Source organism: Balaenoptera physalus, assembly GCF_965194825.1.
Source record: "Balaenoptera physalus genome assembly, chromosome: 10".
Lineage (NCBI taxonomy): Eukaryota > Metazoa > Chordata > Mammalia > Artiodactyla > Balaenopteridae > Balaenoptera > Balaenoptera physalus.
Window position 1 is genome coordinate 49,863,164 of NC_138889.1, and position 19,793 is coordinate 49,882,956.

Consider the following 19,793-nt stretch of genomic DNA (forward strand, 5'->3'; position numbering starts at 1 on the left):
TCTAGTTGTGCTAACAGATTGATTTTTCCTACAGCTGCAACTTGTTTTTTTTTTAGTAAGATGGGAGTTTGCCTTACTTTCTTTATGGGTTCTGGAGATTCCTCAAGACTCACCTACCATGGTGAGAGATTGAGCTTGTATTCAAAATATTGGCCTACCTCTGCAAGAGTGGCTGCCGAATTTCCAGCTGTTACACCATGCAACTCTTGTACCACCTCTTCCTCACATCCTTGAGGAAATAAAGGAACATGTCAGTGCTGTCCTTTCAACCATTGATCATAGTATGCTCCAAAGGGTCTGGAATGAATTACAGTACAGGATTGGTGTTTGTTGTGTGACATGAGAGGTGCTTACTGAAATTTGTGAAATTATGGAAATAACAGTGATATAGTTCTGTTACATACTGGTTTTAACTACACGTTCATATGTAACTTAATTGCTGAGTAATTTTGAAAGTGTTCAATTCTTTTTGCATCATCCCATATTTGGGCAAATACACTATATATCAGAAAATATAGTATATCTATGATTTTAAAAAATGAAATCTTACTCTGCATTGTTCTTTAACGTGTTTTTTTTTTTAAATAAATCTATTTATTTATTTATTTATTTTTGGCTGCGTTGGGTCTTTGTTACTGTGCACGGGCTTTCTCTAGTTGTGGCAAGTTGGGGCTACTCTTTGTTGCAGTGCGTGGGCTTCTCCTTGCGGTGGCTTCTCTTGTTGCAGAGCACAGGCTCTAGGCACGGAGTTGTCAGTAGTTGTGGCACACGGGCTTAGTTGATCTGCGGCATGTGGGATCTTCCTGGGCCAGGGCTCGAACCCGTGTCCCCTGCATTGGCAGGCGGATTCTTAACCACTGTGCCACCAGGGAAGTCCCTTTAACGTGGTTGTGATATAATATACTGTGAGCGTTTTCCCCACTCAGCTTTTCTTGTGATGTATTTGTTGGACTCATAGTATTTCACTGTCAGACTGCTGCCATTTAATGAACTATTGCTCCGTTATTGGATGTGTCCACTCACTTTGTGACTTAGGTATCCTAGCGTCATAGTACTTTTATCAAAGCCTTTTAGATACCTTTGTCACTTCTTTTTAGTACTTTGAATGCTCCTTTCTCTCCTCTTTTCAAATTAATTCAATCCTTATTACTTGTACTGAGCATTCTATATTTTATGAGTCTTTCCCTAGTTTTAATTTTAACACCCAACTAAAATGTTGGTTAGATTTATTTCTTAAGGTATAAATCAGTCTGTGAAGACTGTATTTTTGAGTGAATTCTAATGGAAGTTATGTGAAGTGTAACATGTTTCTCACAGAGGATCCCACAAACTTTAAAGATAAAATTGTAACAGTTACATCTTAATTTGGACTGTGTTTTGTGACCCCTTACACAAAAAATTGAATGGAGTAAGATATAAGACTGTTCATTTTGTTTCCCAGACATCTTTTGGCTGAGGTCTGATTTCAGCTTGCATGTTTTCTAAATACTTTGAAACTTTTGCGAAGTGAAAAAAATTGTGCCAATACTTTATAGCAAAAGTTCAGAAACTGTTTTCTTTATCCTCTAGTTACTGGATATTTGGTGAATATTTTTTCTTTTTATTTGTACTCCTACCCAGGAAATATTTCAGAGATCTGATCAGTGAAGGAACATTTGATGAACCACTTAATTTGCCTTCCAAACTGAGTGTGTCTCCAGTTTTCTGGATGGTTGACGAAATCAGTCTTATTTTACTAAAATCAATTATGAAAGCAGTTGCAAAAAGAGTATCTTTCGAAGTGATTTTGAAAGAGACAATGATATTTGGCTAAATGATTATATATATATATATATATATATATATAAATTTTTTTATTTTAAAGACGAGTTTTAGGCAATCTCATAGTCTTAGGCATAGTTTTGATATAGCCTAGAGAGTGCCTGTTTAGATGGAAACTTGAGACCTCTACGTTCTGCTAATGGTGCATGCCACTGGCTGGGTTGCCTGACTTGCTGTGGAAGTCAGCCCCAAGTCCTTTAAGTTTCTAAAGTTGGTGAACTTTGCCTGGGGAGGTCTATACAAACGTGTGGCCCGTTCTATGAATATGGCTGTAAGATTAATGAAACCATCTGGTAACTAGTTACTTCTGAATTTTTGTACTTTGCTGAACATTTTCCCTTGAATACAAAATTTTTTTTTTTGCATTTCACTACTTTTCTTTCTGTTTTTTGTTTTTAGTTAGCTAGAAATTTAAAACTTGCATTAAATTGGCTGGTTGGGTATTCACTTCATATATGTTTTCAAGCACCTTATCTTTTACAAAAATTTAATTCTATTAATAAATCTGTTATATTTAGTAGTGAGCTCCTGTGACCTTACCTATGGGTAAGCACCTAACCTGTGTTAATACAATTAACATTTATTTTATCTACCCCAGACCTTGTTTGTTGGAGAGGCATATTAAGTAATAAAAGTGAGAACATTTTTTTAATATAGTAGGGATTGGTTCCTTCTGCTGTCTCTGTATGGAAAAATGCTCTTCCTTTCCATAGTGGGCCTATTTTCTCCCTGCCCTTAAATACTAGAAATCCTCATGAATTCTCACCTACCTAAAGCAGAGAACCTATATGCCATATAGTAGTTATTTTTTTGAGTGTAGGGTTTAGGATTTGTTACTAATGTAATATTAAAGAAGGTTTTGCAGTTTTTAATATTCTTAAGGTAAATAGCTAAAAGAAAATATGAGTTTCTACTTTGGAAGCCTTTTGATTGGTAAAGGAAGTTTAATACCAAGTTTGTGCTTTTTAAGAAATGTAATCTGGATTGAGAATGAGAGAAGCAGTAACTATCAAGATTCCCATGATATGCTTGACTTTTGTTTGAAACAATTTGCTTTTGGTTAGTCAGAGGTGGGGAAAACATTTTCCTTCCTGAGTTGTTGGAGCTCAGACTTAAAAGCATTTTCAGGTTACTACTATAGTAGAAACATTGTTCAGAGGAAAAATTACACCTGGAGAAAATGACTGGTTGAGTTAAAGAACTATGGGGAAGTGTGTTCTGCAGAGTTTGTATAACCCGTGCAGTATTTTTTCTCCCAGTAATGTTTGTATATCTTTGGTTTTGCTTTTGGTCTACTCTGAATTCATACATGAACTCTTATCTCATTTTTCCTGTTATATGTGAAGTGTTACGTTTCAGCTTCTGGAGTTTTCCTTCAGTTTTTATGTGGTCATTTCTAAAGCATACTATGTAGTTCTCATAGCATTACGATAAACCATTATTTGTTAGATCCCCTTTAACTTGAAATTGAAAATTTTCACATGCGATGGGCTCAGGTTTGTTTTTCAACTTTTTGGGAACAGCAGGTTGTGCAAAGAGTTGTGGATCGTTGGTTTAGTCTACGTAAAAAATACCATTTTGGATGGTCCTGTTACGACTGTCCTTGTGCATACTAAAATAAGTGTATTTATTCAAAAAGTATGGGTGACCACTGTATGCGTTGCACTATTCTAGGCCTTTGGGGATACAGCAGAGAACATAATAGAGCCCTACCTACATGGAACTTATACTTTAATTGGGAGAGAAAGACATTAAACAAATTAAAATGAGTTAGGTGATGATAAGTGCTTTGGAGAGAAATAAAGCAGAGTAAGAGGGTATAGTGAGGGTATGGAGGTAGAGGAGTGCCCTTAAGGCTTTATTACTTTTTATAAATATTTAGAGATGTTCTTCTGATGGATGACATTTGAGCAAAGATCTATAGGAATAAAGCCAGGGAGTAAGAGAAGTGTGGATATCTGGGAGAAGAGTATTCTAGGCAGAAGGAACAGAAGTACTGAGCTCCTGAGGTAAAGGTACTTGGCTTGTGGGAGGCATTGCAAAGGAGACATTAGTGTAACTGAAGCAAAGCGCTGCAGAGAGGAGAGCTGATCACAAAGGGAATATAGCATAGATAGAATATATATATTCTAATATACAAAATACTGTAGTTGTTGAAACTGAAATCTATACTTTTGGCTTCATTTAGGATCAGGCTCTATCTGACTAATCTTGCAGTTTACTTACCTCCCTGATTAAGAGTATGGAAATTACTAACAAGAGTGTTTGCAGGTTCCTTTTAAAATCTCTCATTCTAGAAGAAGAGAATGATGTGGAAGTAAATAATGAAAATGTAGAATTATGTACCAGCTTTAGTGTCTGTTTGGCGGGTGCCTTAGTCTGTGGAGGAGAAGATTTCACAAAGGAAAAGACGTCATTCATTTTGAAGAATGAGCAAGAATGGAAGGATTTGGTTGTGTAACAGCAAGGTACATTACGGAACACCGGAAGGTGGTTCTATGTTGGAAGCTAAGGTTCAAGAAGGAGGGTATGGACAAAGATGAAATGTATGCCAATCCTGTAAGCAGTTGGGACATCACTGAGGTTAGGCAGTGACAGTCAGTGTTGTGTTACAGGTCATTTTATGGCCAGTTCAGAGAATGTTTGGAAGTGTGGCGTGGGTAAGACCCCAAATTAGGTATCGTTAGAAGTGAAGAGACCAGTCCAGCATTTTCTCAGTGGGGACAGTGTTGGGTGGGGTAATTTTTAATTTTGGAGTGTTAATTGTGCATTGCATGACAGTCTCCCTCATCCTTGACATTAAATGCCAGTAAAACTCCTCAGCGTGATAATCACTCTCCCCAGTTTCTGAATGCTTCCGGAAGTGGTGACCTCTAGTTAAGGAAAAATAGGATCTGAACTCTGGCTTTGGCAGTGATAACGGGATGGAGAGGAGAAGGTGGGATTGCTAGAGGTTTAAGAGACTTGGTTACTGATTGGCTCTAGGGAGTGTTTATAAACACACACACACAGGTAGGAGCACCTTTGGGCAAGTATTGTGACAAGAAATTTTGTGACATTCAATTTTGGAAGCTGAAATAAGATTCTGAGGAGTAAAATGACTATTGATGTCATTGTGAGAAAGTATATTTAAGAACTGAATAGCTTATCAAGATAGTTTCTAGAAGGATATAGAAAAATATAGATATATAAGGATAAGTCCATGGGAAAAAAGGAAGCTAGAAATACAACTTCTTATAAAGTTCAGAACTTGACCACTGTGCTTGAAGTTTTAAAGGATTCAGAATGAGCAAGACATGGATAGGTCTTGCCCCCAGTAAATTATATTTTGAGAGAGACAGAAAATTTATCTTCGGGAATAAGGCAAGTACAATATATTCAGTGCCATAGGACAGGTATAAAGTACTATTCAAGAAGTTTCAGAGAAGGCAGAGGTCAAATTATAAAATACCAGAAGTAAAATATCAGAAGCTGAGCCATACAGACCAAGTTGAATGTACTATTTAATTTTTGTTGCAGGTAGTCTCAGTTGTGAAAACCTTGTGTCATTCTCCTATTTCACGGGCATTCTGTTTGACTCTTTTGTTCTTTGTTCTTCAGGCATTGTGGGCCAGGGTAACTGCTTATCTAAAATGCATCTGCTTATCTAAAATGCATTTGTTTATCAAATGTTACTTTGTATAGTAATTAGACCTTTTAGAACAAACATTTTTGAAAGATTATAAGCAGATAAATGATCATAGTTACACTGATGTTTCTTACTAGCAATCACGGCCAAGTTAGGTCGCTTGAATTCATATTTAATCATTAGGTACTAAAGGTTAAAAGTGGACAAAACTGCTGATGAGTCACAGATAACTAATTTTTTCCCCTTTATGGTAGTTATAACTGAGGTATTTATACACTTTGTTTTATGCATACTTTAAAAGTAAAACAACTCATTTCTTGGTCTTCCTCTTCATTAAGTCTCTAAATCAGACCATATTTTGTATTTTCTTCATTGAGTTTGCCAGTAATATCTCTGAAGCAGATTGGAGGTGAAACTCTGAGGTATATTAACTTTTTTTTTCAGTTTTGGTGCGAAAACAATTGTATATTAGATGATTTTATGGTAATGCTTTCCAATTATTTATATTTTAAAATATAAAATTAGAACTTACATTGTTTTAACTGTTCAGAGTAATAATCGAGTAGAATGCCTGGATCATTTCTTTGGAAATTTATTGCATTGAGAAACTTTCAGTTCATTTTCAGTTTTGTTTGTCAGTGTTAGCTAGTTGATATCAAGTGAAAACTGAGCTAACTCAGTAGAACTGAAGCGAGAAAAGAATGAGAATTATTTTATATAAACAAACTAAGAATCCTATCCACTCACAGACCACATATCTGCTCTATTAGTGCAAACACAGAATTCTAGGGGCGGATATTAATGAAGGTGTTTGAACTTCAGCTTGTTTGTGCTTCCATATGTATGAATTTTTAAACTTTTTTTTAAATGTAGGAATGAATAATATTAGTATTGTAACTCTGAAGGTTTATGAGTAGTAAGAGAACTGAAAGTGTTACTCAAGGCCTTGAAATGGTTCCTTTTGAGATAAATAAAATACTTCAGGGTGAAAGGAGTTTGATTTACTTTCTGGTATTATTGATCAATTGTGTGATATTAATCAATGCCCTGTTTACTTCTCAGGTAGAAGTACTGTCTCAATTGTTCTCTTGAGAGATTCTTAACAACTTCTGCAAACTATCCATTGTTGCTCCACTCTTTTTAGATCTTTACCCTATTAGTATGCAGATCTAGCATTAAAAATAAATGAAAGCCAGAGTAAATTAATCTTTTTTTTTTTTTATTGCAGACTTAATTCAGTGCACAAATGAGATGAATGTGAACATCCCGCAGTTGGCAGACAGTTTATTTGAAAGAACTACTAACAGTAGTTGGGTGGTGGTCTTCAAATCTCTCATTACAACTCATCATTTGATGGTGTATGGAAATGAGGTAAGCAGTATTTTTGGTTAACAAGTATACTGGGGAGTTGACTGATTCAGCTTGTTTCTCTCACTGACACTTCAGAAATGGCTATAGCAACTGAATAATATAGGTAAAAAGGGCAAGGTGCTTATACAGAAGTATAACTGTAGACCCTACACTTTGAGGAAAGATGGCCTTTAAGTCAGAAAGCAGAAAATGGGTCAGAGCACAGGGCACTTTCAGTAATGGGATCAAGAAGCAAAGATTAATGCCTAGAAATGGGTTCTGTAAGCATCACTGATTTTTTGCAGGCCTTTGTGTATAGATTGTATGTTCGTCTATTTTCATTTGCTTTTTTATCATAGCCCAATCAGATTTCTGTCTGATCTGATGTAGTTGTCTATAGGCGCTCTTTGCGTAGTTCAAGGCTGTGATATTAAGGACTAAGATGGCATTTTGCTGAGGAGACTGATTGAAGAATGCCTTCTTCAGCAGAGAGTTGTGTCTGAAGCCTTTGTTTCCCAAAAAAGGGTAACAAATAAGATGCATAAGCTTTTGCAATTTAATGTTTGGAGAGAATCATCTTGTTTTCCATGATAGCTAATTTTTGAGTTCTTACCTTAGGTGATTTTCCCAGCCTAGTATACTTGTAAAATTGTGTCAAAAGGAATATTTTAAATTGTGTTAAAAGAAAATTTGAATGGAACTAGATAAATCTAGTACCTTGGTGTGTGCCTTAGAAAAATGCAGACCACTGGTTGCTGGGAGATAGCTCCCACAGAGATGGGGAGGGACTTTATTCATTGGTATCAGATTTTTAAACATGACTTTCTGACATCCATCACTTTACTCATTATTTTGGGTTTTTCAGTCATGAGACTCTGCTGTTATCTTTGACAGATACCAAAGAGAACATCATTAGAGTTCAGAATTAAAGCAGAAATTTACCCATAACTCTTACATTGCAACAGATCTGTTTGCATGTTTTGGTGTTCCTTTCTGGTCCTGTCCAAAGTATTTTTTATAGCTATAATCATAATTTATATAAAATACTATATTTAACCTTTTTTATATATCACACCATAGGAAGCATCTCCATGTTCTATGTTCTTTCTATTTATCATCATTAATGACTACATAATTGATCATATAGTCCATCATTTTCTTAATTCTTCTCTTTCCTGGAAATTTAGTTTTCTGATGATTCACTGTTACAGTACCACATTGAATGATTTTATTTGTAGTTCTTAAGTTTTAAAAATTAGTTCCAGAAGTGTTACCTGAAATATGATTACTTAGGTAACAGACGTGACCATTTTTAGGACATATGTTACTCAGTTGCTTTCTCATTCATTATAAGCAGTATATAGAGTCAATAGAAAAATTTGGATATACTAGCCTCCGTGTAACTTGAAGCATTTTGATCTTAACTAGGATATTAGTTTCTATTTTTATCAGGAATGTGTTTGTCTAAGATCATGATCATTTATTCAGAAGAATTTCAGGCTTGTATGTATTTTTTACCTTTTTAAAAAATATATATAGTTTATTCTTTAAAAAGAAAAAGCCACAAATATAACCAACTACAATGCTGGTTAAAGAGGCACACTATCAGTGGTGACTTTCAGAGGTAAATAAGGTGATAATACCAGAAGCAAAAACTTTATAAAGGCAAAAAAACCAGAAAGTTGACTGTCATTCCTTACAGTTGACTGACAGAAAGAGAAAGGTAGCATTTCAGTAGTGGTTTTCAGATAAACTCTAGTTTCCCTTTAGCAGCTAAGAGAAATCCAATGCTCTGCTCTTTTTTTGCTGCTAGTTTGTGCAACCCTCAGGTTTTTGCATTGGCAGGTGTTATTAGTCTGTGAGAGAGTATGCATAGGATTTCACTATGCTATGGTGTTTCAAATTACACAGAACAGTGGTTCTCAAATAGGGCAAGGGCGGAGAGTGATTTTCATCCCCAAGGGGCACTGCTCATAACTGGAGGGGATGCTACTGGCGTGCTAAACATCCTATAATGCACAGGACAGGCCCCCACAAAAAAGAATGATCAGAACTTATAAAAAATCGTAGAGTGTAATATTTTCTTAGGATATTTTAACACCTTTTTGAAACAGGTTGTTTTAGGATAAATGATGAAACAGGAGTCTTTGATTTACAAATTATTTTTCAAAATCCTGATTTGTTTGGTATGATCTCTGATGAACAAGATTGAGTCAGAGAAGTGATGGTGTACATAAAATTGATAATAACCCTCTCCATACATTTACAAAAAAGTAATCCTTTTAAAGGAAATCGAAAGGAGTTTCTTTAGCTATTTTAGAGGTTGTATGTAAAGGGAAGCTAAGGTAGTGTTCTGTGGTAAGCACTTTGGAGAGGGTTTTGACAGTATTTTGAGAAAATGAACTTTCATACACATACTGACCCAACAATTCAACCCTAAGTATATATCATGAGAAACTCTTGTATGTTTGCAGGTGGGAGACCAGTACAAAGATGTCAATGAAACATTGTTAATAATAGTGAAATTGCAAAGAATTTAAATATCCATATAGAAATGGATACATAATGATATAGTAGTTCATTTAAATGCTCAAAACATTGTTTAAAATGAATGAACTAGATGTACATGTATTAAATGGATAATACTTGGGAAGAAGTTGTTAAAAATCACATTGGAAAAGAATAAGTACAGTATGGTATTTCTGTAAATTTAAAATAGAAAGCAAAATTAGGTACAGTTTATAGATACTTATATATGTGGTAAAATTGTAAAAACATTTGTGGGAATGATGTAAACCTACTTCAGAAAAGTCATTACCTCTGAAGAGGGAGGGAGGGAGGGAAGGGAATGGTTTTGAAGGTGTGTGTCTTCAGTAGTCTGTAATTTGATTCTGTAAGGGGTCTGAAGTGATTATGGTAATGTGTTTAATCTGGACAGTGGGTAAGAGGATGTCTGTAATATTATACTCCAGTATGATTACAGATATTTTGTTTTTTAAAAAAAAGTCATAAAAATTTTTGAGTCACCAGGTATCTGTGTAAAATAAAGGCACCATCTGAGTATGATTAACTGTAGCCATAATACGCTATATAGTAAAGCCAAAAATTACTGCTTCTAGTTTAAAAGTGCCTGTTTCCTTTTATTTTAACTTTAATACCATAGCTGTGGGCATTAGACTTTAATAAATTCCTGCATGCTAGTGAAAAATACATTTTACGTTTTTAGGAGGATTGAGGATGATAAATTTAAACTAGATAAGATTAATGGAATGTGTTAACCACCACTTTCTCCCCTAATTCTCAAATTAGAGTTTCTTAGATGGCAGTACTATTTGACATAATTTGTTTTTGTTTTTTTTCCCCCAGCGTTTTATTCAGTATTTGGCTTCAAGAAACACGTTGTTTAACTTAAGCAATTTTTTGGATAAAAGTGGATTGCAAGGTAAAAACAACTTATTCATTATAGAAAATCAAGAGTGACCCCATTTGAGGATTACTGCAGAGTTGAACTCTTTCCTTTAGAACATGTGCTATGGAGGAATCTCATGTTTTAGTGAGGGTTGTAGGGAAGGAAAAACTGTATTTTCATGTGAAGATAAAGATGGACTTCACTACTTGACACCCAGAGCTTTTTGAAAAGTAGCATAAGGTAGCAGTTTGAGAGCATGGGTTCTGGAACTGGACTGCCTGCATTCAAATCCCATCTCTAACACTTACCAACTGCATAAACTTGAGCAAGTTACTTCAACTCTCTGCATCTGTTAAATCAGGAATAATGATAGCACCCACCCTGTAGGATTATCATGAGGCTTAACCTAGTTATACATGTAAAGTGCCTAGAATGATGCCTGGCAAATAGGAAACACTATGTAAGTATCTGCTTTCATTGTTGTTGTTCTTATTATTTTATGCTTTATTCCAAGAAATGTGGTTGGGAATATCATACATTTTAGTAGCAAAGGTAAGCATAATGTGTTATTCAGATGAATTGTTCATTGATACTTACCTGCTATTTATTTTACTTTTAATTCAGTAACTTGAAATTGCTGTAATCTGGTATTCTCACCCTCCATGTACATTCTGTCTTAATGGGATCTGTTATACTTAGTTCCAGAACTAGGGTGTTAGCATTATAGAATGTTAGCTCTAGGAAGAGCCTCATAAAGGACGTACTAAGACCGTACTAAGACATACTAAAGGAATACTCAGCAATAAGGTTCAACTGGGAAGTATCTTTAGAGATCTGTGAGATGTGTGCTGCGCTTTGAAAGATGGGTGAGAACATGGAGTTGGCTTAAGCAAAGGTACACAGATGGACGTGGATGTGAAAGAGAAAGAGCATGGGGTGTTTAAGATTTATAGAGCAAATGAATGTGAATAGAACGTAGGATGAGGTATTAGAGAACATGTAGTGACAGATAGCCCTCAAGAAGCTGTTTGGGGCCAAAACCATGCACAAAAGATTTTGATATAGTTGGGATTTTGTAATGCAGCGAGAAACCATCAAACTTTTTTGAGTTGAGGGAGGAGGAGAGAGGGAGTGTGTGTTATAAAGAAAGCACCATAGCACAGTGCAGGTTGGATTCGAGTGAATAAAGTCTTAAAGACCTTGAGACTGCTCTGGTCATTATTTTGGTCATCTAGTAGAGAGTTAATGAGGGCCTGAATTGTGGCTTTTGTGGCAATAAAAAGCAATGGAATTTAGTGACTAACTGTGTTTGTGTTTAGGAACTGTCCAGTTCAATACTTGTTTACTTTTGGCAGATGGAAGTATTAATTAGAATGAATTGAATACCCAGTCTTCCAGAGATTCTGGAAGGTCAGTAATCTATACATAGGACCAAGTGTTACAAGGTTGATTTTACTTTAATGGGAGATATAATGCCTTAAATAGTTAAGGAAAAAAAAAATGAAGCAGTGGAATCCCTTTTTCAAATAAAATCTTAAATAGAAGCTAGATATATATAACAGATGAAACTGGAGCTGCTATGTTTTCCGGAACATGGAAAAAACTCTGCCTGCTCATCTTTTTGTTTCTACTTTCCCCCTTATTCAGTTCATTTGAACTATAAGAGTCTGTGGAAAGCAATATGCAAACCACTACTCTAGAGCAGAAAATATGCATATGTCCAAGTGGGTTTTTTGTGTCTTATTAGCTACTGATTTTCTACCTTCTTAAGATGGAAATTAAGCACTTCTAGTGATAAGGTTTTAAGGCTTTCATTCCTTTTATGTAGAGAACAGTTTTTAGGCCTTTTATTTAAAGCTCATATTCTAAAGAGATTATAAAGGTAAGACTGAAATGGTAGTTAAAAGTATATAATTCAGTGGTGTTTTTGTAGTTTTGATTGCTGATGTATTTTGTTGGGTGGAGTCTGGTATATTTTCTTAAATATATACTGGGTGTATATAATATAAACTTCCAGTCTGGTGAGTGAGATAGACACTGTGTACATGTAATAGCTTTGAGCTGTACTTGGAGTAAGAATAATATGGGAGCACAAAGAGTTCAGGGAAAGTTTCAGAGATTGAGCCTTGAAGGATAAGAGAGATTTCTCCCATTAGCAAGGATGGAGTAGAGTGGATTAGAGGGAACAATATTAACTAAAGAGCTGAAGAATGTGAGTATGTAACACCTTATAAAGTGCACTAGTAGCTATGAGAATATCTGAGGGCAGTGATTTTTCTTTTTCTATTTACTGATTTTTCTCCAGTGGCAAATTAGTAGCCACTCAAGAAATATTTGCTGAATAAATGAATTGGTGATTACGTTAGATCCAGTCACTTTACTTTACTTTCTTTCTTTCTTTTTTTTTTTTTTTGCTTGTTTTGGTATTATCTTTTTAAAGTAGCAGAGACCATCAACAACTAAAGTTGAATGTGTTAGATGAAGATGAACTAAAATAGAATGGACCTGCTTTTACAATGAGAAGCAAAAATTTATAGACCTCACTGAGCCAGGCAATAGCTAAAACACAAGTTTTTTTTTTTTTTTTAAATAATATTGATTAGATTTTATGGTGCTGAAGTTTTCAAATCTCATGACTGTGATGAAACAAAATCTTAGAATGATTTAGGTATTCATTTTGAAAGTTTAGTTGAAAACATTCATATAATTGTTTTTTGTTAGGCCTTAAACTTGCATATTGCCATTTCTTTCATTGTACTATGCAGTAATTTCCTCTACTACTTATAAGGTTGGCACACATAAGTTATAGTTGTTCTAAATCATATTCAACTAAAGATTGGTAAGTATGAAAATTATTAAATTGATTAATGACTTAAGGAGTGGGGTTGTGGTTCCATAGGATGTTAAATTTGAGTTATGAGGTTATCAGGTAGTATAAGAAAACAGGCTTTTCAGTTCCTGATAAATAAAAGATAGGAATGTTGGTCAGAAGTAAAACAGAATTATTTTAGTGAAATTCTAAGGGGGAAGATTTTTCTAAGCCACATATGCCATAACTGACTTCAAAAATGTTAAGTATTAGAGATTTTAATGTCACTTAATTTACATCACTAAATTGAAGGTGGGATAACAAGACAGTATGGCCATTGGATGAAATGAGTTGGTTTTCTAAGCTAATTGGGATTTTAATAATTTATGAAACCCTTTTCTGTTTCTTTTCTTACAGGATATGATATGTCTACCTTTATTAGGCGGTATAGTAGATATCTAAATGAAAAAGCAGTTTCATACAGACAAGTTGCATTTGATTTCACAAAAGTGAAAAGAGGGTGAGTTAAGCTTGCTTTTTTTTTTTTGACATCTGATGGATTTGCATATTTTAAACTATAAGTCATAGGCATTATTGATTATGAATTATGGAATTTCAGGCCAGTTTTAAAAGGTGAACTTCATTTTTCTCTGAAGAAGTATATCAGATACTTTTTGTACTAGGATTTTCAAAGTTCATTTGAATTTTATAACAGCTTTATTGAGACAATTCACACAACATAAAATTCACCCTTTTGAAGTGTACAATTAGTGGTTTTTAGTATATTTACAAAGTTGTGCAGCATCACTGCTATGTAATCCCAAAACATTTCATTGCTTCCCATTTTCCTCTTCCTCTAGACCCTGGCAACGACAAATCTACTTTATATCTCTATGGATTTGTCTGTTCTGAACATTTCATATAAGTGGAATCATATGATATGTGGCCTTTTGTGTCTGACTTCTTTCATTCAGCATAGTGTATTCAAGTTGTAGCATCTTTGTTGTAGCATGCATCAGTACTTCATTCCTTTTTATGCCCAAATAATATTCTGTCATATAGAGACACCATATATATATACATACCACATCTTTATCCATTCATCTGTCCTTGATGGACACTTAGGTTGCTTCCATGTCTTAGCTGTTGTACATAGTGCTGCTGTGAACATTGGGGTTCATGTATCTTTTTGAATTAGAGTTTTCTCTGAATATATGCCCAGGATAAGATTGCTGGATCATATAGTAACTCTATTTTTCATTTTTTAAGGAACCTCCATGCTATTCCCCATAGTGGCTGCTCCAGTTTACATTATCACCAGCAGTGTAGGAGGGTTCCTTTTTCTCCACACCCTCTCCAGCATTTATTGTTTGTAGACTTTAATGATGGCCATTTTAACTGGTGTGAGGTGATACCTCATTGTAGTTTTGATTTGCATTTCTCTAATAATTAGTGATATTGAGCATCTTTTCATGTGCCTGTTGGCCATCTGTATGTCTTCTTTGGAGAAATGTCTATTTAGGTCTTTTGCCCTTTGTTTAAAAATTTTTTTTTTTATTCTGCCCATTTTTGGATTTTTTTAAAAAATTAATTAATTTATTTATTTTTGGCTATGTTGGGTCTTTGTTGCTGCACAAGGGCTTTCTCTAGTTGTGGCGAGCGGGGGCTACTCTTCATTGTGGTGTGTGGGCTTCTCATTGAGGTGGCTTCTCTTGTTGTGGAGCATGGGCTCTAGGCACACGGGCTTCAATAGTTGCAGCATGCTGGCTCAGTAGTTGCCGCACGCGGGCCCTAGAGCGTGCGGGCTTCTGTAGTTGCTGTGCGTGGGCTCAGTAGTTGTGGTGTGCAGGCTCTAGGGTGTGCAGGCTCAGTAGTTGTGGTGCATGGGCTTAGTTGCTCCGCATGTGGGATCTTCCCAGGACCAGGGGACAAACCCGTGTCCCATGCATTGGCAGGCAGGTTTTAACCACTGCGCCACAAGGGAAGTCCCAATTGAGTTTTCTTTTTTGATATTAAGTTGTATGAACTGTTTGTGTACTTTGGAAATTAATCCATTGTTGGTAGCATTGTTTGAAAATCATTTCTTCCAGTCCATAGGTTGTTTTTTTGCGTTGTTTATGGTTTCCTTTTCTGTGCAAAAACTTTTAAATTTAATTAGGTCCATTTGTTTATTTTTGTTCTTATCTCCGTTACTCTAGGAGATGGATCCAAAAAATTATTGCTACAATTTATGTCAAAGAGTGTTCTGCCTGAGTTTTCTTCTAGGAGTTTTTATAGTATCTGGTCTTACATTTAGGTGCTTAATCCATTTTGAGTTTATTTTTGTATATGGTGTTAGAGAATGTTCTAATTTCTTTCTTTCCATGTAGCTGTCCAGTTTTCCCAGCATCACTTACTGAAGAGACTGTCTTTTCTCCGTTGTATCTTCTTGCATCCTTTGTCATAGATTAATTGACCATAAGTGCATGGGTTTATTTCTGGGCTTTCTGTCCTGTTCCATTGATCTATATGTCTGTTTTTGTGCTGGCATCATACTGTTTTGATTACTGTAGCTTTGTTTTATAGTCTGAAGTCAGGGAGCATGATTCCTCCAGCTCCATTCTTCTTTCTCAAAAGTGTTTTGGCTATTTGGGATCTTTTGTATTGCCATGCAAATTTTAAAATTTTTTGTTCTAATTCTGTGAAAAATGCCATTGGTAATTTGATAGGGATCGCACTGAATCCACAGATTGCTTTGGTTAGTAAGGTCATTTTAAGAATATTGATTCTTGGGCTTCCCTGGTGGCACAATGGTTGAGAATCTGCCTGCTAATGCAGGGGACACGGGTTCGAGCCCTGGTCTGGGAAGATCCCACATGCCGCGGAGTAACTAAGCCCGTGTGCCACAACTACTGAGCCTGCGCTCTAGAGCCCACGAGCCACAACTACTGAAGCCCATGTGCTTAGAGCCTGTGCTCTGCAACAAGAGAGGCCGCGATACTGAGAGGCCTGTGCACTGCAATGAAGAGTGGCCCACGCTTGCCGCAACTAGAGGAAGCCCTCGCACAGAAACGAAGACCCAACACAGCCAAAAAAAATGGATAAATAAATAATAATTTTAAAGAAAGGTGCTAATAATTAAAAAAAAAAAGAATATTGATTCTTCCAATCCAAGAATCAATCAGTCAATCAGTATATCTTTACATCTGTTTGCATCATCTTCAGTTTCTTTCATCAGTGTCTTATAGTTTTTGGAGTACAGGTCTTTTGCCTCCTTAGGTAGCAAACTGTTTTTCAAAGTAGTTGAACCATTTTACATTCCCACCAGCAATGTATACAGGTTCCAATTTCTCCACATTCTTGTCATTGCTTGTTATTTTCTGTCTTTGATTATAGCCGTCCTAGTGGGTGTGAAGTGGTGTATCGTGTTTGGTTTGCATTTTCCTGATGGCTAATAATGTTGAGTGTCTTTTTATGTGCTTATTGGCCATTTGTATATCTCCTTTGGAAAAATGTCTGTTCAAGTCCTTTGCTTGTTTTTTAATCGGGTTGTCCTTTTACTGTTGAATTGCAAGAGTTTTTTAATATATTCTGGACATCAGTTCCTTATCATATATATAATTTGCAAATATTTTCTCACCTCCTGTGGCTTGTCTTCACTTTCTTAATGGTATCCTTTGAAAAACATAAGTTTTTAATTTTGATGGATTCCAATTTATTTATTTATTTATTTTTCTTTGGTTGCTTGTACTTTTGGCATCATGTGTAAGAAAACATTGCTTAATCCAAGATATGCTCCTACGTTTTTTCTGTTTTGTAGTTTTAGCTCTTACATTTAGGTTTTGATCCATTTGAATTAATTTTTGTATATGGTATGAGGTATGGGTGTAAATTCATTCTTTTGTATGTGGATATTCTGTTATCCCAGCACCATTTGTTGAAGTCTTTTCTTTTCCCATTGAATGGTCTTGATGAAAATGGATTGATCATAAATGTAAAGGCTGATTTCTGGACTCTCAGTTCTATTCTGTTGATCTATGTCTGTCCTCATGCCAGTACCACATTTGTCTTGAAGAATGTTGCTTGGTAGTAAGTTTTGAAATTGAGAAGTGTGAGTTCTCTGGCTCTCTTCTTAATTTTCAAGATTGTTTTGGCTATTATGTATCTCTTGCATTTTCGTATGAATTTTAGGATTAGCGTATCAGTTTCTGCAGAAATGGTAGCTGGATTTTGATAAAGATTGCATTTAATCTGTAGATCAAATTGGGAAGTGTTAAGTGTCTTAACACATTGTTTCTAATCCATAAATACAGGATGTCTTTCTGTTTATCTTGTGTAATTTCTTTCATTGCTGTTTTGTATTTAAGGTTCTTTTTAATCTTGAATGCAGAGGTTGAATTTATTTCTTGCTATGCCCTATAAATCACAGTCTTTTTGTCATAAGGACAAATCTCATGAATGATAGAATCGGTGCTTCTATAGCTGATAAAAAGTCTGGTGTACAGGCTTTTTTTAGGATATATGATGAGTCCTCAGGAAAGAAGACATTCTTAAGGGGCATCGATGACCCTTGTAACTATGGAGGCCTGCCCTGAGGGGAATCTGGCTTCTGCGGAAGTACTCTGAGTTTCTGAATTTCCCTGCTCTTTACAGACCCCAAAGATCTACGCAATTAATATGTTCTTTTAAATTGTTCTCTTGACATGTTAAATTACTAGACTGAAATGAAAAATTTAATACAAATGTAAAGTAACCTCTCAGTTATTCAAGAAGTTTTAAAGCTGAATTTAAATGTTTCTGTGTCACTGTTTCAAATTAATCGGAAGGTGATGAGTTTGGAACCTACCAAAACTGAATTCCACAGATTTTTGTTTCATATATTTAGGTACTTTGTAGGTGATTATGATAGAGGAGATCATATTAGAAGTCTGATTCTTAACCCTCAGTATTCTGTCCAGTAAACCACTTTCCAGCTGGGTTTATATTAATACTTTCCTGTAAAGAGTGTTCAGTTAAAACTGATCAAGATATTTGTAGATTTCACATTTTTATATATATATATATATATATATATATATATATATATATATATATATTTAAAATATTTATTTGGTTGCGCTGTATCTTAGTTGCTGCTCATGGGTTCCTTACTTGCGGCTTGCTGGCTCCTTAGTTGTGGCACGCGGTCTCCTTTGTTGTGGCATGTGAACTGTTAGTTGCAACATGCACGTGGGATCTAGTTCCCTGACCAGGGATCGAACCTGGGCCCCCGGCTTTGGGAGCGTGGAGTCTTAACCACTGCGCCACCAGGGAAGTCCCAGATTAATATATTTGAAAAATTGTAACTTTTATTCTAATCTGAAGGGCCAGTTTCGCGATTGAGGAGTGTTGCTGCATTTTTATATTTAATAGAGCAAACTTTTATTATTTGGATGAGAACAGCCCTTGATTATGTACGATGTAATTAGTACTGATTTAAAGGAAATTACTCTTTATTTAATGCTAAGGAAAAGGAACGTGAATCAAAGAGGACCTGTGACTGAATGGACTCAAGAATAGCACAACTTGTGTATGTATCTGGGTGTATAAAATACCCAGATACATACACATACACATATATATCAGTATAAATAAGAAAGAAAAATATAGAACATAAGAGTATAAGTTGAAGGCGTGAAATTTATTATATGATGGCAAAAACCTCAGTAGACTGTTTCAGTTTTGGAGAGGGTTTGTGTAGTAAATAGTGAAGTTTTATTTACTAGGGTAACAAATTTTTATGTTTACAAAAGTAATAAACTATTACAAAAATTCAGGCAACATAGCATTCTGACTTAAAGAAACAATATTTTGGTGTATCTAATCAGTTTTCTGTGTGTAAATACATGTATGAAGGGACACAGAAAATTACATAATCACATTATTTGAAGACTGCTTCCCTCCCCTAATATATATTTTAGGTATTTTCAATGTCTGTACACATAGATCCATCTCATCCTTTTTTTTTTTTTTTTAATTATTTATTTTGGCTGCGTTGGGTCTTCATTGCTGCACACGGACTTTCTCTAGTTGCGGCAAGCGGGGGCTACTCTTCGTTGCAGTGCGCGGGCTTCTCACCACCGTGGCTTCTCTTGTTGAGGAGCACGAGCTCTAGGCCGCATGGGCTTCAGTAGTTGTGGCGTACGGGCTTAGTTGCTCTGTGGCATGTGGGATTTTCCCGAACCGGGGCTCGAACCCGTGTCCCCTGCATTGGCAGGTGGATTCTTAACCACTGTGCCACCAGGGAAATCCCCATCTCATTCTTCTGAATGGCTTTAGAATGTTCTGGATGTACATTTGATTTATTCTCATTTTTTTTATCTTACAAAAGTAACACACTGACCATTCTTTTACATATGGTTGCATTTTTTAATGTAACTAACATTTATTTAATTATGTTAGATGTATATACAAGTATTATTGTTTTAGAGAATAAGGGGGAATAACAAACTAGATTTGGGCTTACTCCCTAGGAATGGACATACGGAATAAGGAAACTTTACACAGCATCAAAATGTATGGCAGGGCTTTCAACAAGAAAACTGTGGCAGAAGGATTAATCAGCATAGTAGTTCTATGATTTACCAAAGGCCCACTCCTCATCTTGACACCTTGTATGTGGATGCTGCTGTGGCCCTCATAGGGAGCCATTAGCTTTGGGCTTTGTTATAAATTAGCTTCCAGGGATCTGATCAGAGATTCCTGGAGAAGATCCACTCTTCTGCTTAAAGAGGGCCAAACCATATGACTGGGCAGTT

At 35.5% G+C, this 19,793-nt stretch overlaps 1 protein-coding gene across 13 annotated transcripts in view; it reads left to right on the top strand.

Moving 5' to 3' along the window:
- The window catches only part of PICALM (phosphatidylinositol binding clathrin assembly protein), a 103,370-nt gene that overhangs the window by 25,701 nt on the left and 57,876 nt on the right, over positions 1-19,793 (top strand). For 12 of the 13 annotated variants that reach the window (XM_082410162.1, XM_082410161.1, XM_082410156.1 and 9 more), the window contains exons 2-4: positions 6,678-6,820; positions 10,166-10,241; positions 13,435-13,537. The exons of the other annotated variant lie outside the window; for it this stretch is intronic. In XM_082410162.1, the coding sequence (XP_082266288.1) occupies positions 6,678-6,820; positions 10,166-10,241; positions 13,435-13,537 (322 nt within the window). The remainder of the gene's footprint in view (positions 1-6,677; positions 6,821-10,165; positions 10,242-13,434; positions 13,538-19,793) is intronic. 13 annotated transcript variants of the gene reach the window in all.